This window comes from Panthera uncia (genome assembly GCF_023721935.1).
Source record: "Panthera uncia isolate 11264 chromosome D3 unlocalized genomic scaffold, Puncia_PCG_1.0 HiC_scaffold_8, whole genome shotgun sequence".
In the NCBI taxonomy this organism is placed as follows: domain Eukaryota; kingdom Metazoa; phylum Chordata; class Mammalia; order Carnivora; family Felidae; genus Panthera; species Panthera uncia.
The window spans coordinates 13,604,650-13,622,308 of record NW_026057586.1 but is presented as its reverse complement, the minus strand read 5'-3'; the positions used below and the strand labels follow the sequence as shown (position 1 = coordinate 13,622,308).

The 17,659-nt window shown below is 48.5% G+C and overlaps 1 protein-coding gene and 1 pseudogene across 1 annotated transcript in view; both read left to right on the top strand.

The window, feature by feature from the left end:
• PHLPP1 (PH domain and leucine rich repeat protein phosphatase 1) overlaps positions 1-1,534 on the top strand; it is a 212,419-nt gene extending 210,885 nt beyond the window's left edge. Inside the window, exon 18 of the mRNA XM_049620260.1 lies at positions 336-1,534. Coding sequence (XP_049476217.1) covers positions 336-1,520 — 1,185 coding nt within the window. The 3' untranslated portion in view covers positions 1,521-1,534. The remainder of the gene's footprint in view (positions 1-335) is intronic.
• Positions 1,535-7,101: 5,567 nt separating this feature from the next.
• Positions 7,102-8,762, top strand: LOC125914287 (centromere protein N-like; annotated as a pseudogene).
• Positions 8,763-17,659: the final 8,897 nt, after the last annotated feature.

Below are 17,659 nucleotides of genomic sequence, written 5' to 3'. Positions count from 1 at the left end.
AATGATTCGGCCTCGGTGGTGACAGTGCCCCTCTTGGGACACCCTGGGAGGCACTGGATCTGGGCCCTGGGAATCCTGCTCCCCCCCCCCCCACCCCCTCACCCCAGGATGGTGAGCGCACACTGCATGTGTGGAAAACGGTGCGGGGCTGCAGAAGCCAGCCTGCCCACAGGACGTGTGCATTCCCCCGTCATTGATGAAACCCCCAGAACCCGGTAGACAGTGGGGAAAGCTTGCTGTTCCGGAGGAAGAGACGCATCCCAGACAGGCCTTGAGTAGGGCCGGCGGATCCTCCCCGTCTCCTTAACGTCGATTCGCCCCCCCCCCCCCCCCAGGACGGCAAGGTGAACGGAGTGACGGAGTCCACGCGCATCCTGGGGTACACCTTCCTGCACCCCAGCGTGGTGCCGCGCCCGCACGTGCAGTCCGTGCCCCTGACCCCCCAGGACGAGTTCTTCATCCTGGGCAGTAAGGGCCTGTGGGACAGCCTGTCCGCCGAGGAGGCGGTGGCGGCCGTGCGCAACGTGCCCGACGCCCTGGCGGCCGCCAAGAAGCTGTGCACCCTGGCGCAGAGCTACGGCTGCCGCGACAGCCTCAGCGCCGTGGTGGTGCAGCTGAGCGTCGCCGAGGACGGCTTCTGCTGCTGCGAGCTGGGCGCCGGCGGGGCCGGGCCCCCGCCCAGCCCCGGCATCTTCCCGCCGGCCGCGAGCGTGGCCACCAGGGACCGGCCGGCCGACGCGCTGGGCGTGCCGTCGTCCAGCAGCGGCATGGCCTCCGAGATGAGCAGCGAGCTGTCCACCTCCGAGATGAGCAGCGAGGTGGGCTCCACGGCCTCGGACGAGCCGCCGCCCGGCGCCCCGGCCGAGAGCAGCCCCGCCTACGCCAGCGAGCCGCGCTGCGCGCTGCACCCGGTGGGCCTGGCCCACGCGTTCCAGCGCCAGCTGTCCAGCGCCACCTTCTCCAGCGCCTTCTCCGACAACGGCCTGGACAGCGACGACGAGGAGCCCATCGAGGGCGTGTTCACCAACGGCAGCCGCGTGGAGGTGGAGGTGGACATCCACTGCGGCCGGGCGCGGGAGAAGGAGAGGCGGCGCCCGCCGCAGGGGCCGGCCGAGGCCAGCGACGAGGGCATCGTCATCAGCGCCAACGAGGAGGAGCCGGGGCCGCCCAGGAGGGCGGACGCCGCTGCCGCCGCGGGGACCGTGGGGCGCCGCCGGGCCAACGGCTCCGTGGCGCCCCAGGAGAGGAGCCACAACGTGATCGAGGTGGCCGCGGACGCGCCTCTCCGCAAGCCCGGGGGCTACTTCGCGGCGCCGGCCCAGCCGGACCCCGAGGATCAGTTCATCATCCCCCCGGAGCTGGAGGAGGAGGTCAAGGAGATGATGAAGCAGCAGCAGCAGCCGCCGCCGCCGCCGCCACCACCCCTGCAGCCGCCGGGCCCGGGGGACCAGCTGCCAGACTGCTGTGACACGCCGCTATGCCCCCCCCCCCCCCCGGGCGCTCTTGAACAAATAAACTAACCCAGAAAGACTGAGTTGCAAGAGTCTCCCAGGCTCACGTTAAACCAGGGGTTCACTCCACGCCCTCTCCCGCTTTCCCACCCTGTCTCGGCACCTAGTCCTGGGCTCTCCCTCTGTTGGTCATTTTGTTTAATCACCACTTTTCTTCTAGCGATGCTTTACGTTTAACTTCTTCCCCTAACGTATCAGATGTGTAAAGACAAAGAACAAAAGGTTTAATATATTACAGAGAAACGGTTAATGATAATGTAATATTTTTTAAAATGGCTTTTTCTTGTTTTGTTTGGAGGGCAGGGTGCGTTGCCAGTGCTAAATGATTTAATAATATTGTAATTCTGTATTTCTTTGGGGGAAAAGGTTTTTGTTTTTTTTTTTTTGTTTTGTTTTTTTTTGTTTTGTTTTGTCTTGAAAATGATAGACATTTGTAGAATATGGAGACTAACTCCTAGGAGTTGCTTTACTCTGTCAGGTGACTTAAGTCACTGGGATTCACTAATTTTCTCTGAGAGAACAGTTGATTGAGAAATTTCTATTGTAAATAGCTCAGTGCTGTATAGTGACGCTTCAGACGTTTTGTAGTTTTGGCGAAAGGACAAGCCTGAACGACTGACTTTTCTCTTCCTCGCCCCCCTCCTAACCTGCCTCCGGCTCCTTCGGTGTGGAGGCTGAGAGCAGCCAAGGGGCTTCTGTTCCAACCAGGTGGATCTCAGGCCACTGGAAACTAACCTGCACACAGGGGCCTCTGAGCCGTTTTTCTTCCCCTCCCGTCCCCACCCCCTTGCCCTCCGCAGACACTTGGTGTGTCCCTTACTGCTGCCACAATCAGCATGACTGTAGAGCCTTCAACTAGATCATTTACATACCGAGAGTTCTATTAAAGCAGAATGCACAAATGAACATGTCATAATTTTTGTTATAATAAATACGAAATTTACAAGTATTGCACCCATCTGCTTTTGTCCCAGGAGCCAGGTGGGTCTAGAAGATGACGGCCAGCTTGGGTTTGGAACGAATGGATGTGACTTCAGGGCTATCAGATACTTCTGGCTGGTGCTGTTTGTTTTTGAAGGGAAAACACCCAACAGGTTAACCTGCATTGAATGAGCTACTGGAGTCTGCCCTGTGGTTAATGATACAAAGAGCTGATCTTCAAGCCTTTCTGCTTCCTGTTATTATCACCTGGGGTGGACGTTAAGAGAGGGGGGTGGACAGAGGCTATGCAGAGATCCCTGGAAAACTCCTCCCACAAAGCCGAGTTCGTTTCCAATTCTCCCAGGGGCCCCTTGACCCACAGGAACAGGTTAATAGACCTTCGTGTGAACGGGGAAAGTCAGGAAGTGGTTGCCTCACTCTCCTTCGCTAGCAGAAACAACGTTGGCACCGTGGGATCCACTAAGAAACCCGGTATTGCCAGCTGACTTACTGGCCCCATTTAGAGACTATAGCGCCTCCCTTCACCCCCACCCTGCGTCTTGTGCACCGTGTGTGGAAGGTGCTGGTGGTCATTCTGTCTCACGTGGACCAGCTTCCCAGCCACACCTGTCTTCCTTTTCAGGTCTGCCCTTGTGTGGGACCTGGCTGGTTCCGTGACAGGACAGGGCAAATAGTATTTCTCAACCTGTAGACTCGGTGATGGGCAGTCTGTTCTTTCACTGGGGTCCAGATCAGTGGATCAGCCTGGTCTTGGTGATGTCCATGCTTCATTCTGCGTCTGGCTGCATGTACACGTGCTCTTTGAAAACCACCAAGGCCGTAGAAGGATGTGCCCATCTTAGCCCAATAAGGGACCCAGGCATCAAGGGACTAGACTGCCCAAGCCCAGGCAGAGCTCTCCGTTCTAGACAGGAAGCAAAACCGGCTCAGGATCTACCAATCCAGACCCTTCTACCAACGCCTTGCCTTCTTCAGGCTTTGCCCCGCCCCAGGGGGATCCGAGCACACTTGGAAAGCTCTGGGATTTCACATGAGCGCCTTATTATTCGCTACAGAAGAGGGGGCGCCGGGGCCTGTCTCTGGAGCCCGGACACCCACCTGATCTGACCTGGTTTCTCTTGATTGCTTTTGTCACAGCGCCACCTGCTGGTGAGATCAGACTCTGGGTAGAAATGGGCTTACTCGGTTCTCGGTTCTTTATCCTTCCTCCACTCTTCCAGAAGAAACAAAGTTACTTATCATTTTCTTAGGAGCTGCCAGAAAGCAATCCCAAGCACCCAATAGGCAGAGAAGCTGCATTAAACCTTACTATGGCACCAGGGCAGGTCGGCCTTGCAAGGTGGGAAAAGGAGACGCAGACGAATCAAAAGGTGTAACCAGAATCTCAGCATGAATCTGGGAGAGAAGTCAGGCTCCAACATCCACTGAGCTCCCCATTCCCCAGGATGAGAGAAACACAAATCCATGATGTGTGTTAGGTCTTCAAGGCCCACATCCGAGACTCCGCTCCCTGCTGGCACGGCCCAGCACGGAACGACGGAACATTCTCGTTTGTGAGGACTCCCACGTGAGCACTGGTCAGACGGCACCGTGAGTTCTCACCCGCTACAAAGAGAATTTCGTTCAGTGTGGGATCGCCTCCCAGGGATCGAACCAGATAATGTATTTAAAGTAATTTGTGGAGAGGAAAGCCTTATACAAGCGGAAGTATTGTCGCGGTTGTGAATGAACCAACGACGGTCACCGGTAAGAACTGGGAGCACAGCAGAAGTACCTTTTGAAATTAAAAGCTCTCAGAGAAACGTCTGTTGGAGGGGTCACAGGTGGCAGAGATGAGGGAACAGTAGAGAAAATCGGCTTTTCTCATTTCTTGCCACTAAATCTCATTTTGCTTTTAGTTCATCCTCCCACAGAAATTTCCTGCAGATTAACCTGTGCAAGCTTTTCAGTGTCACTTTCGTCACCCGTCTCTCGTGAACTGGTTCTTACCGCCGCATATGTGAAAGAGGACAGTAAAAGGCTGTCCCCATCCCATGCCAAAACACAACTGCAACCGAATTCAGGCTGACTTGGGCACACCTGCTGTCCTGATCAGTGAGTGACAGCACGAACGACGCGAGGCAGGCAGAGCTCTGGACCAGTAACAGGAAGCAAGTCCCCGGTCACCGCAACCCCCCATTCACTCAACAGTCCAGACGCAGGACACGCTCACAGGACCTCAGATGCAGTGGGGCTTGGGGGTGGTGATGGCCGGGCCAACCACGTGGGGTCCTGAGTGTCTGAGCCAGAGGGAAGATGGACCAAAGACCCTGCATATTGTCCCCTCCCTTGTAGAAGACTAAGGTTGAACATTTGACAGGAGGAAATGGGCAAAGGGGTCCCCGAGGCCACCTTCCATTTTCTAGGCTGTGGGTTAGAATAGAAAGCCATGCTGTCCCTTGCCTGCTTGTTGGACTCTGATTAATGAGTCCCTTCATTTTATTCCAAATCAGAAACACGGGGGTGCCTGGGTGGCTCAGTTAAGTGTCTGACCCTCGATCAGCTTGGGTCGTGATCTTGTGGTTTGTGGGCTCGAGCCCCGCATCGGGTTCCATGCTGTTTGCATGGAACCTGCTTGGGATTCTGTCTGTCTCTGCTCTTCCCCCGCTCGTGCTCTTTCTCGGAATAAATAAACTTAAAGAAAAAATTATCCAAAGCAGCGTATATCCTGTTCAAAAGGGGAGTAGCAGGCAATTTTCTGTTATCTGCTTATGACCAACCAGACTACGGTAACGGTCATTCCTCTTCTGAAAGAGGTGGAATTAAAACTGGCTTTCACCTGAAATTATAAGGAAGTTCTAGTCATTACCATTATTTGGATCTTATTCCAAAGACTGTACTTTGCCCTAATTACTAGTCTTCTCTATTGAAAAACGTTGAAATGTCAACAAAGATCATTTTCCCAAATGTTGTGCCTTGATGTTGACTCTGTGAGCTCATTTAATAGGTCATTGGCTTTTCTGGGTCTTTAAAAAAACTCCATAGGGGCACCTGGATGGCTCGGAAGGTTGAGCGTCTGACTTCGGCTCAGGTCACGATCTCACAGTTCGTGAGTTTGAGCCCCGTGTCGGGCTCTGTGCTGACAGCTTGGAGCCTGGAGCCCACTTCGGATTCTGTGTCTCCCTCTCTCTGTCCCTCCCCTGCTCGCTCTCTCTCTCTCTCTCTCTCTCTCTCTCAAAAATAAACATTAAAAAAATCTTTTAAAAAAGAAAAAAGAAAACTCCGTAATTAACAGCAGCTTTCCATTTAGAAATCGTGCCGTAAGCCAGCGATACAACCTGCGCGCAAACTTCACTCTTCCATTTGTTTTATCGTCTATGATACATTTGAAGAACTGCTTGAATATTCCTCTCCCTAGAACGTTTCGGGAGGCTAAAAATAGCTCTTTAAGATCTCCAGTCCAACACAGCGACGCAGGAAGAACCTGAACGCACCTCCGGCGCTGATGCCTCACATCTACAGCTATTTATAGAGCAATTCCTCCTGGAGCCGAACTGAGGGCCGACTGAGCAGCTTCACCAAAGACAGAGAACAGCAAGAGAGAGAGAGAGAGAGAGAGAGACACGGTAGCGAAGCGAACCCCAGCCCGACACCAGGAGCTGCAGTGGGGACACTACCGAGGGACCATGAGCAGATTCGTCTGCGGTGAAGCCCAGAAAAAAAAAAAAGCCACAGTTGAGAAGCGCAATGAAAATATAAAGGAAGCAGGCCCGGAACCCCACGCAGTGGCGGCCGGGGCAGAGAGGCTGTCCCCCGTGTTAGTGCCGACGGGAGCAGGGGCTGGGTGCCCTCGCTGACCCGTCGCCCCAGGGAGTCGCAGGCTCCTCCTGGCCCCCACCGGCCCCAGCTGTCCCAGCAAGAGGCCACCCGAGGCGCACGCGGAACAGCCCTGCGCAGCACTCACTACAGCTCCCAGCGGCTCACCAAGGCGACGCGGGTGCAGAGCGCACTGCGACGCTCCAGTCCCGGGCCACGTGGACCACAGAGGACTCACCCGGAGTCCCGTCTGCGGAACCCACCCCCCCCCCCCCCCCCCCCCCCCGGAAGCCCCGGCCGATGCCCGCCTCAGCTCGAGCCGCATCGCCGGGTCAGCCCCAGAACGGAGTGCTCCAGGACCCCCAGCCTACGACAGCGACGGCTCCCGCCAGCCAGCCAAGGTCACCGGGCACAGTCCACCCAGGGGACCACCGTACGCAAGACCATTCCTCCAGGGTTAGGAGAAGCAGGGGCGCCCGGGTGGCTCGGTCAGTGAAGGGTCAGACTCCTGATTTCGGCTCAGGTCACGCTCTCATGACGCGTGAGTTCGAGCCCCACGCGTCCGGTCGTGCACTGAGAGCGCGGAGCCCGCTTGGGATTGTCTCTCTCCCTCTCTCTGCCCCTCCCCTGCTTGTGCGCACGCTCTCTCTCTAAAAAAAATTTTTTCAAAATTGAGGAAAAGTAGCTGTTCCACCTAACGCATAGAAACGAACACAGAGAGAAAAGCAAAATGGACAGAAAAACATGCTCCAAAGAATAAGACAAAACCTCAGAAAAAAAGAAATGAATGAAATGCAGATAGAAACAATCTCCCAAAGAATTCAAAGTAATGTTCACAAAAATGCTCGTCGGGATGGAGAGAAGAGTGGACGTGCCCAGTGAGAACTTCAACGAAGTGACAGAAAATATAAGAAACACCAGTCGGGAGTGAAGAAGTTGGTAACTGAAGTGAAAAATACATTAGAGAGAACAGATTAGAAAATGCAGAACAGACCAACGATCTGGAAGACGGGGCCTTGGAACAGCAAAAAGAACAGCAAAGCTGAACAAAAAGAAAAAAATGTAAATGACGACAGGTTAAGGGATCTCTTGGACAATGTAAAGCAAGCAAACATTCACATTATAGGAAACCCAGAAGGAGGAGAGAGAGGGAAAGGGGCAGAAACATCATCTGAAGACACACCAGCTGGAAACTTCCCTAACCAAGGGAAGCAAACAGACGCGTGGGTTCAAGAAACAGAGAGTTTCAAACAAGATGAACCCAAGGAAGTCCACACTACGACACACGATCGTTAAAATGCCAAAGATTACAGAGAAAGAGAATTTGAAAAGCAGCAAGACGAGAGATAACTGCCGGCGAGGACAGCCACGCCACAGAGACGGATGGAACTGTTGCCGAGTTTATCGTGAGGACTGTCTCGATGATCCCAGTGACCGAAATGATGCCACTCTTCCAACCTGGGAATCTTTTTGTCTGAAACTCAACAGACCGTAGACTTCCAGCAGAGAAAGGAATCTCTTGTTCGGGCCTTGCTTCTGCTCCGTGAGACCCTGTTAGCGGCCCTGCTGGACGCCGCTTATACTCTCCTGTGAGCACCAGAAAGTTTGAGATGTTTTTCGGATGAGGAAAGGACCGGGTGAAGGCACTGATCTTTTTGGTTCGGAACCAACATGGGACGATTCTTCAGACAGCGTTAGAAAATGTGACGGTCCGCTTCAGAGAGGCTGTGGAGAATGCGGTATGGGTCCGAAATGCCTGGGGAACCAGGAAAAGTTCATACCTGCCTGTGTGGTAAACTATTCCCAGACCCCCTGCGCCTTCCCCTCCTCCTTCCAGCTGAAGAACAATATAACCCTTCTGGGCCAGGCACGGACAGGTGCTGGCGATCACCATACGGCTCTGAAAATGGACCTCAGAGGCCGGTCTCCGGGTTCTCTGAAGGCTACTACTGTTTTCAAACAGTGTAATCAGACCTTTGAAACTCACAAGTCAACTACACCCCTACAAGCAAGAATCCTTGAGCCGGAGATACGCATGGATTCAAGGGTCATTCATGACAACAGACTAGAAAAAGAGACACTTTGGGAGACTATCCTCGACTAAGACAAGAATTTGCACAATGTAAGCTTGAAACAAAGTCCAAAGTGACGTAAACGGAGACATCTGGCAGCTCCCGGGTGGCTCAGTCGGTTAAGACGCCGACTCCCGATTTCGGCTCAGGTCACGATCTCACAGGCTTGAGATGAGGCTCTGTGTTGGGGTCAGTGAGGAGCACAGAGCTTGCTGGGGATTCTCTCTCTCCATCTCTGCCCCTCCCCTGCTCATGTTATCTCTCTCTCTCTTTCAAAACAAATAAACTTTAAAAATTTTTAAAAATAAAAAAGAACTGGAGACATCTTGGCTGAGAGAAAAGAACCCCTCCGGTGCCTAATAAAGTTCTCCAGCCCGCGGCTTCTGGAAGTGGTGAAATCCGTGGCACCAACTGGTCCTTCAGATGATACACACTTTCTCCACTGCTCCCTTGCACACCCATAAGGGAAAGGATGATTTTAAAATCAGAGACAAATAAGATGTGGTTTTGTAAGCACAGTATTTTCTTGACTATATTGCATATGCGTTTCAGTTAACAGCTAGTTGGATGGCTTCTGTTTATAAACTTGTGTTTTAGAAATGAATTCTTGATATTGACAATTTAGAAATATTCAGTATACTTCTGGGGACTGATTCTTTCCTCCTCGACTGTGTACCTCTCTCCTCCATATCCTACAAAGCATAGCAATTGGGAGCCTTTAAAAAGTGACAAGATGTCCTTTTATTCATTACTGTCTCTCGATCCTGGAGAGATCAGGTTCTAATTGCTTGTTTCCATGAATTTCGTCCTAAGCCTTGGATCATGGAAAGCAGCAGCAAGAAACTATCCTCAACTCAAAACTTCCTAGGAAAATCATAAAGTTGGCTCATTCAAAGGGTTCAGTTGGGTCCATTAAGTGATTGCAGGAGGTAGCATATCACATGATTCAGTTATATAAAAGAATACCTTCATTGTAAATAGGAAGCTTTTCATAATGTTTTATCATACATATGGTATTCAAACTCACCATACTATACTGATTTGTGAATAAGGGTTTTAAAACTGGTAAAAAGAAATAAACAAAAGCAGCATGAGAGAAGCAGCTAGTTATATACAAAGTAAAACCCCACAAAGCTATCGGCTGATTTTTCAGCAGAAAGTTTGCAGCCAGAAGGCAGCAGCATGATAAATTCAAAGTGCTGAAAGAAAAAAAACAAAAAACAAAAAACCTACAACCAAGAATACCTGGCAATTCTCCTCAGAATTGGAGGAGAGGTAAAGAGTTGCCCATACCAAGGAAGGCAGGGAGGGAGGAAAAAAATAAAGGAGTTCATCACCACTGAACTGGACTTACAAGAAATGTGAAAGCACTTCTTAAATGGAAAAGAAAAGGCCATAATTATAAGAAAATTGTGAAAGGAAAAAATTTCATGAATAAAATCAAATAAATAGTAAAGGTAGCAATCATTTATGAAGCTAGTATGAAGGTTAAAAGACAAAAGTAGTAAAAATCAACTCTATCTAAAAAATTAGATAAGAGGACCCACAACCTAAAAAGATGTAAAATGTGACCATATATACATAAAACATGGACGGGGGAATAAAAGTGAAGTTCTTTTAGGATATGTTCAAACTTAAGTGACCATCAACTTAATACAGACTGCTATATATATTTATATATATTTTTTATATATGAATACAGGCCGCTATATATTTATATATGTACATTTAAAATTTTTTTAATGTTTGTTTTTGAGAGAGAGAGAGAAAGAGAGCACAAGCAGGGGAGGGGCAGAGAGAGAGACACCCACACACACAATCTAAAGCAGGGTCCAGGCTCTAAGCTGTCAGCACAGAGCCCAACGCGGGGCCTGAACCCACAAACCGTGAGATCATGACCTGAGCTGAAGTCGGACGCTTAACCAACTGAGCCACACAGGCACCCCTATATGTATATTTTATATGTGAATTTCATGGCAACCACAAACCAAAAACCTATAATAGATGCCCAAATATTATAGGAAAGATAGCCAAGCATAACCTAAAGAAACTCATCAATCACGAGGAAAGAGCAAAAGAAGGAGGAACAGAGAAGAACTACAAAAACAACCAGAAAACAACTAACAAAGTCGTAAGACATGCATCCCTACCAATACTTAGGTTGGATGTAAATGGTCTAAATGCTCCAATAAAAGACATGAGGTGTCTAAATGGATAAAAAAGGAAGGCCCACCTATAGGCTACTTAGAAGAGACTCACTTCAGACCATACAGACTAGAAGTTCAGAGGGAAAAAGATATTCCACGCCAATGGGGGGAAAAAAGATGGGGTAGCAATACACATTTGGCAAAAAAAAGAGTTCAAAACAAAGAATGTAACAAGAAAGTAGGGCATTAAAAATAAAAGGATAAATCCAACTAGAGGATATAACAATATCCGTGCACATAACACTGGTGCACTTCAAACAAAAATATTAACAGACAAAAAGGGTGACACTGACAATAATACAATAATAACTTAGGACTTTAACATCCCACTGACATCAATGCACAGATCATCCAGGCAGAAAGTCAATAAGGAAACAGTGTCCTTAAATGGCACATTAAACCAGGTATACTGAACAGATATATATAAAACGTCCCATCCAAAAACAACAGAATACATCTTCTATTCAAGTGCACATGGAAACTTCTCCAGGATATCTCATGTTGGCCACAAAACAAGTCTCAATAAATTTAAGCTTTAAAGCCTATTAAACATCTTTTCTGAACACATTGGATGAAACTAGAAATCAATTACAAGAAAAAACTTGAAAACATGTGGAGCTTAACGACATGCTGCTGAACAACCAGAGGAAAAATGAAGAAACCAAACAGAAAACTTAAAAGTACATGGAGACATAAATGAAAATGAAAACACAACCCAAAATCTTTGGGACACAGCCAAAGGTTCTAAGAGGGAAATATATACCAATACAGGCCTGCCTGAAGAAAAAAGAAAAATCTCAATCTAAACTTACACGTACAGAAACTAGAAAAAGAATAAAACCCAAAGTTAGAAGGAAGAAAATAATACAAGATCAGAGCAGAAATTAAATGAGAGAGACTAAAAAAACAACAAAACAAAACAAAATAACAAAAAACAATAGAAACATTGTTAGAGAACATAGAACATATAATCATAGAGTTATAGAACATAGAGCTGGTTCTTTGGAAAGATAAATCAAATTGATAGCCAGACTCATCAAGGAAAAAAAAAAAGGATGACACAAAATCTGGAAAGAAGTAACAACCAACCAACACCGCAGAAACACAAAGAACTATGAAAGACCTACTATGAAAAATTACCTATCAACAATTGGACAACCCAGAAGAAATGGATACATTCCTAGAAACATATAATCTTCCAAAACAGAATGAGGAAAAATAGAAAATCTGAACAGAATGGTTACCAGCTATGAAATGGAATCAGTAAAACAAATCCCAACAAATGAAAGCATTCACAGGTGAATTCTACCAAGAATTTAAAGAAGAGTTAATACCTATTCCTGTCAAACTATTCCAAAAATTAGGAGAGAAAAGAAAGCTTCCAAATACATTCTATAAGGCCAGCATTATCCTCATACAAAAACCAGACTACAAAAAAAAAAAAAAAAAAGGAAATGACAGGCCAATATCCCTGATAAACATCAACTCAAAAATCCTTAAGACAATACAGCAATTCACCAATACGTTAAAAAGATCATTCGCCACAATCAGCGCAATTTATTTTGAGGATGCAAAGATGATTCAATGTCCACAAAATCAACGTGATACACGTTAACAACTGAAAGATAAAAATTATGTGACCATCTCATTAGATGCAGAAAAAGCATTTGACAAAATTCAATATCCATTCATGATAAAAACTCTCAAAAAGTAGATTTAGTGGGGACATACCTTAATATAACAAAGGCAAAAACGTGACAAACCCCTAGGTAACTCTATGAAGAAAAACAGAGCTTTCCCTCTAAGATCAGGAACAAGACAACAATGTCCACTCTTGCCACTTTTATTCAAATAGCACTGGAAGTCCTAGCCACAGCCATCAGACAATGAGAAGAAACAAAAGGTATCCAAGTTGGTAAGGAAGAAGTAAAACTATCACTATGGCAGGTGACATGATTCTATATGCAGAAAACCCTAAAGACTCCACCAAGAAACTAACAGAATATGTGAACTGAGTAAATTTGCAGTATACAGAATGAACATACAAAAATCTGCTGTGTTCTTATATAAAAACAACAAAGTAGCAGAAAGAGATACCAATTCCCTTTATAGCTACACCAAAAAGAATAAATTACCTAGGAATACACTTAACCAAGGAGGTGAAAGACCTTTACTTTGAGAACTATAAACACTGATGAGATAAACTAAAGACAACACAAATGGAAAGATATTCCATGTTCATGGATTGGGAGAGTATTATTTTTTTAAGTTTATTTATTTTGAGTGAGTGAGGCGGGGGTGGGGGGCGGACACAGGAGAGAAGCAGAAAGAGGGAATGAGAGAGAATCCCAAACAGGCTCCACAACGTCAGTGTGAACCCCAATGTGGGGCTCGAACTCACAAACTGTGAGATCATGATCTGAGCTGAAATCAGGAGTCAGACACACAACCAAATGAGCCACCCAGGTGCCCTGGATTGGAAGACTATTATTAAAATGTCCACACTACCCAAAGCTCATTGCAATCCCTGTCAAAATACTAATAGCATTTTTCACAGAACTAGAACAAATAATTCAAAATTTTGCGTGGAACCACAGAAGACCTTGAATAGCCAAAGTAATCTTAAAAACAAAGCTGGAGGTATCCCAGTTTCAAGTTTCAAACCCCAGTTTCAAGATCTACTACAATAGTCAAAACAGTATGGTGCTGGCACATAAAGGAACATTTCAATGGAATACAGTGAGAGCCCAGAAATAAACCCACGGTTCTATGGCCAATTCAGGTATGACAAAGGAAGCAAAAATAGCGGGTGGGGAGAAGAACAGCTCTTCAACAAACAGTGCTGGGAAAACAGGACAATGACATGCAAAGTGGATCACTTTCTTCCACCAGACACAAAAATAAAATGGATTAAAGACTTAATGTGAGGCCTGAAACCAGAAAACTCATGGCAGAAAACATAAACAGTAATCTCATGGACTTTAGCCTTAGCAACGTTCTAGATCGGTGTCCTCAGACAAGGGAAGCAAAAGCAAAAATAACCTGTTGAGACTACACCACCAATAAAAAGCCGTGCACAGTGAGGGAAACCATAAAAAGGCAACCTACTGAATGTAAGAAAATATTTGCAAATGAAATATCTGATAAGGGATTAATATCCAAAAAATATAAAAACGTATTCAACACTAAAAAAAATAAAATCTAACTAGAAAATGGGCAGAGGACCTGAATAGACATTTCTCCAGAGAAGACATACAGATGGCCAAAGGCACAGGAAAAGACTCTCAACCTCACTAACCATCACGATACGCAGATCGAAACCACAATTAGGTATCACCTTCCAACAGTCAAAATGGCTGGTATCAAAAAGACAAGCAATAGGCGTTGGTGAGGATGTGGAGAAAGAGCAAGCCCTCGTGTAGTTTTGCTGGGAATGTAAACTGATGTAGCAACTGTGGAAAATAGTACGGAGGTTCCTCAAAAACTTAAAATAGCAATAATACGCGATCCAGTAATTCTAGCCCTGGCTATTTACCCAAAGAAAATGAAACCACGAATTCAAAAAGATACATGCCCCCCATTTTTATTGCAGCATTATTTATAAGAGCCCAAGTTATGAAAACAACTTAAGTGTTAATAGATGAATGGCTAAATATGTGTGTACACGCACACACACGCGCGCACACACACAGAGGAATATTACTCAGGCATAAAAAAGAATGAGATCTCACCATTGGTGACAACATGGGTGGACACAGAGGGCATGATGCTAAGAGAAAGAAGTCAGAGAAAGATAAATACCATATGATTTCACTTCTATGTGGAACTTAACAAACAAAACAAATGAAGAGACAAACAAAAAAGCAGGAACACAGCCACAAATGCAGAGAACTGGCAGTTTCCAGAGGCAACTGGAGTGGGCATTGTAAAACGGGGAAAGGGAGTGAGAAGCATAGGCTTCCTTCCGGTTGTCAAATGAAGGTGACAGGGATGCAAGGTCCAGCGTGGGGACTACAGGGTATTCTAATAGCGCTGTGTGGTGACAGATGGCGGCTACACTCGTGGGGAGCACAGCGTAACACGGAGCCATCAAATCGCCATGTTGCACACCTGAACCCGAGGTAATACTGTGCGTCAGCTAGGCTTCAAGAATGCAAGGATACTGCATTCTTTCATCGGAAATATCATTACCACGACACCAATAAAAGACGACTAAACCTTGCCGGTTAAAAACTGGCGTTCATGGTTTTTTAAGAAAAAGGTAATACGTGCGCATTTACAGAACATTTTAGACACGCAGTAGAATCCCACAACTTAGAAACAGCATTGTTAAAATTTGAGTCTATTTTCATTTAAGACTTCTTCTCTATGTGGGCACATATTTTTTAATGCTTATTTTTTGACAGAGAGAGCAGGGGAGGGGCAGAGAGAGAAGGAGACAGAGGATCCAAAGCGGGCTCCACACCGAGAGCAGAGAGCCCGAGGCGGGGCTCGAACTCACAGACTGTGAGATCATGGCCTGAGCCGAAGCCAGACGCTTCCGCGCCCCGAGCCCTCCGCCGTCTTGCACCCTCCTGGGCTGTGGAGCAAGAAAGGCACCGGTTCAGGCCGAGGGCCCCACCTGGTGCGCTGCTCCAGACCCCCTAGGCCTTGCTGGGTCTCTGGCAGCACTGATCTTAGACCTTCCTCGCGACCCTAAGTGCCTCAGTTCCCGGCACGTCACCCACGGTCGGTCGGCCATCTCCGGCCTCTTCCTTCTCTGCTCCCAGCCTCCGGGCCCCTCTGCCGCCCCCACCCTGCTGCTTCTGCAAGTTCAAGGTCCTCTTCTCGGGCTCTGCCCTGGCACCGCTCCCTCCCCCGGAAGCGCGCGCAGCCTCTCCCATTGAGCAACGTGAAAATGGACGACCGTCCCCGTTCCTGCTTCCGCGGTCCACTCTCCTCTCTCCTTCCCCTACGTCCTGCCTGCCGTCCCTCCCCCGTGGCCTGGAGGCTGCTCAGCAGGGTCGCCGGTGGCCTTGGGTCCGGCTTCCAGGGACAGTGGCGTGTTACAGCCGCCAGTGGCCCTTGCTGCCCACAGCTGACCATTCCTCGGATCAAACTGTCCCGTCCCCCATCGCTCTCGCTTTGCCTTTGGACGGGCTTCAGACGGTTGCCGCTGCACGTTACGCAGCACGCCCTGCGTGACCCAAACTTTCGGCCCTCGCTGGTCCCTTCCCCTCTTGCTCACACTGCGACCTGGCCCTGAGCACTCGCCTCGCGTCCCCGTGTCTGCCCCTCCTCTCTGCCTTGGGGGACGCCTGCTCCCAGGACTCAGGCACCACGAGCCCAACCTGCCCCAGGGCTGCACCTCCTGTAAGCCCGACCGGAGTGGAACCTGTCACAGGTCACCAAGTCCTGTCGATCCTGTCTCCTAAACCCGCCTGAGCAGACAGATATTGGATACATTTTTTTTTTTTAATGAAGACAATTACTTCATATTAACAAAAGGAACGCAAAGGAGATAGAAGAGGGTAAAAGGGTAAAGAATATTTGACCTAAGACTGGATTAAAGGGAGACAAGGGGTTCTGATCCAATGGCGACCCGGGAAGGCCCCGACCTGCCCTCCCCTGCAGACACAGCATACCCGCCGCTATTTGCAGAGCGACTCCCCCTGGAGAGCGGGAGGCTAGCAGGTTCCGCGAGCGACAAACAGACCGTGTACAGTACAGGGGTGGGACCAAGACACCCTAATGGAGGGAACCTCTGCCTCCTATTCTGTGAGCTGCAGCGGGAGGGGACACCACTGAGGGTCTGAGGGCACATTCGCCTGCTGTGGGGCACAGAAAAAGAGGCGCATTTTAAAAGCACTGGGGGGGGGGCTGGTTACTGGACCCCTCTCCAGATCAGAAAAGCTGGCAAGCAGCATGGCAACCGCCCTGACAGCACAGACAAGAGCGGGTCTGGGTGCCACATGTAGCCCACACCTCTGGGAGCCCCTAGCCCCTAACCCACGCCCCGAATTCCCTGGGGCACAGAAAAGCACGTGTGGTTCAAAAGAGCAACTAAAACGTAAAAGACGCAGTACTAGAACTCCGCCAAATGGCAGGGGAGCCGCTGGGACTCTCTCCGGGTCCCAGGGGCTGGCAAGTGACACGGTTTACACTCCCCCCTCTACCTTGATAGGGCAGACAGGAGCGAGGGTTGTGCACCCCAGCCCGTCTAGCACTTCAGTAAACCCTGAGATCCTAGCCCACACCAGCCACAGCGGTTCAGCCGGGGGAACCCCAGCATGGCTCACATAGGAACACCACCGGTCAGCAAGCACTACGGCACCAGTGATCTCACCGAAGTGACACAGGTTCAGAGAACCTCAGAACATTCCAGGCCTGCATCGCTTTGACTCCAGGTGCCACGCCAAGGCAGCCCTTGGCTTGCGCCCACTTCAGCCTCAGCTGTCTGACCAGGGCACCCTTTGAGAGGAGAGCCACAGGAACAGCCCCACCCCACACCAGCCCATCCCACTCTGGCAGCCCCCACATGGAGTGCCCGAGGACACATAGCCCATGACAGCCACAGCTCCAGCCAGCCAGTCACCAAGCACACCGTCTACACAGGGGACATTGGTATACAAGTCATTCCTTCAAGCTTAGAAATAGCTATTCTACCTAATTCATAGAAAAATACATAGTTAAACAAAATGAGGAGACAGAGGAATGCGCTCCAATTGAGACACCGAGACAAACCTCAGGGAAAGGGGGAAAAAAAAAGCTAACTGAAATGGGGATCAGCAATCTACTTGGCAAAGAATTCAAATTAATGTGTGTGAGGATGCTCACAGGATGGAGAGAAGAGTGCAGGAACTCAGCGCGAACTTCAACGAAAAGATGGAAACTAGTAAAAAAAATAGCCAGAATTGAAGAACAAAATAACTAAAGTGAAAAATATGCTACAGGGAATCAACAATATTAGAGGATACAGAAGAACGGATCAGTGATCTGGAAGACACGGTGATGGAAAGCATCCAAGCTGAATAACAACAACAAAAAAAGAATTTCAAAAAGCAGACTAGGTTAAGAGATCCCTTGAACAACATCAAGCAAACAGACATTTGCATTATAGGGGTCGCAGAAGAAGAGATGGAGAAAGGGACAG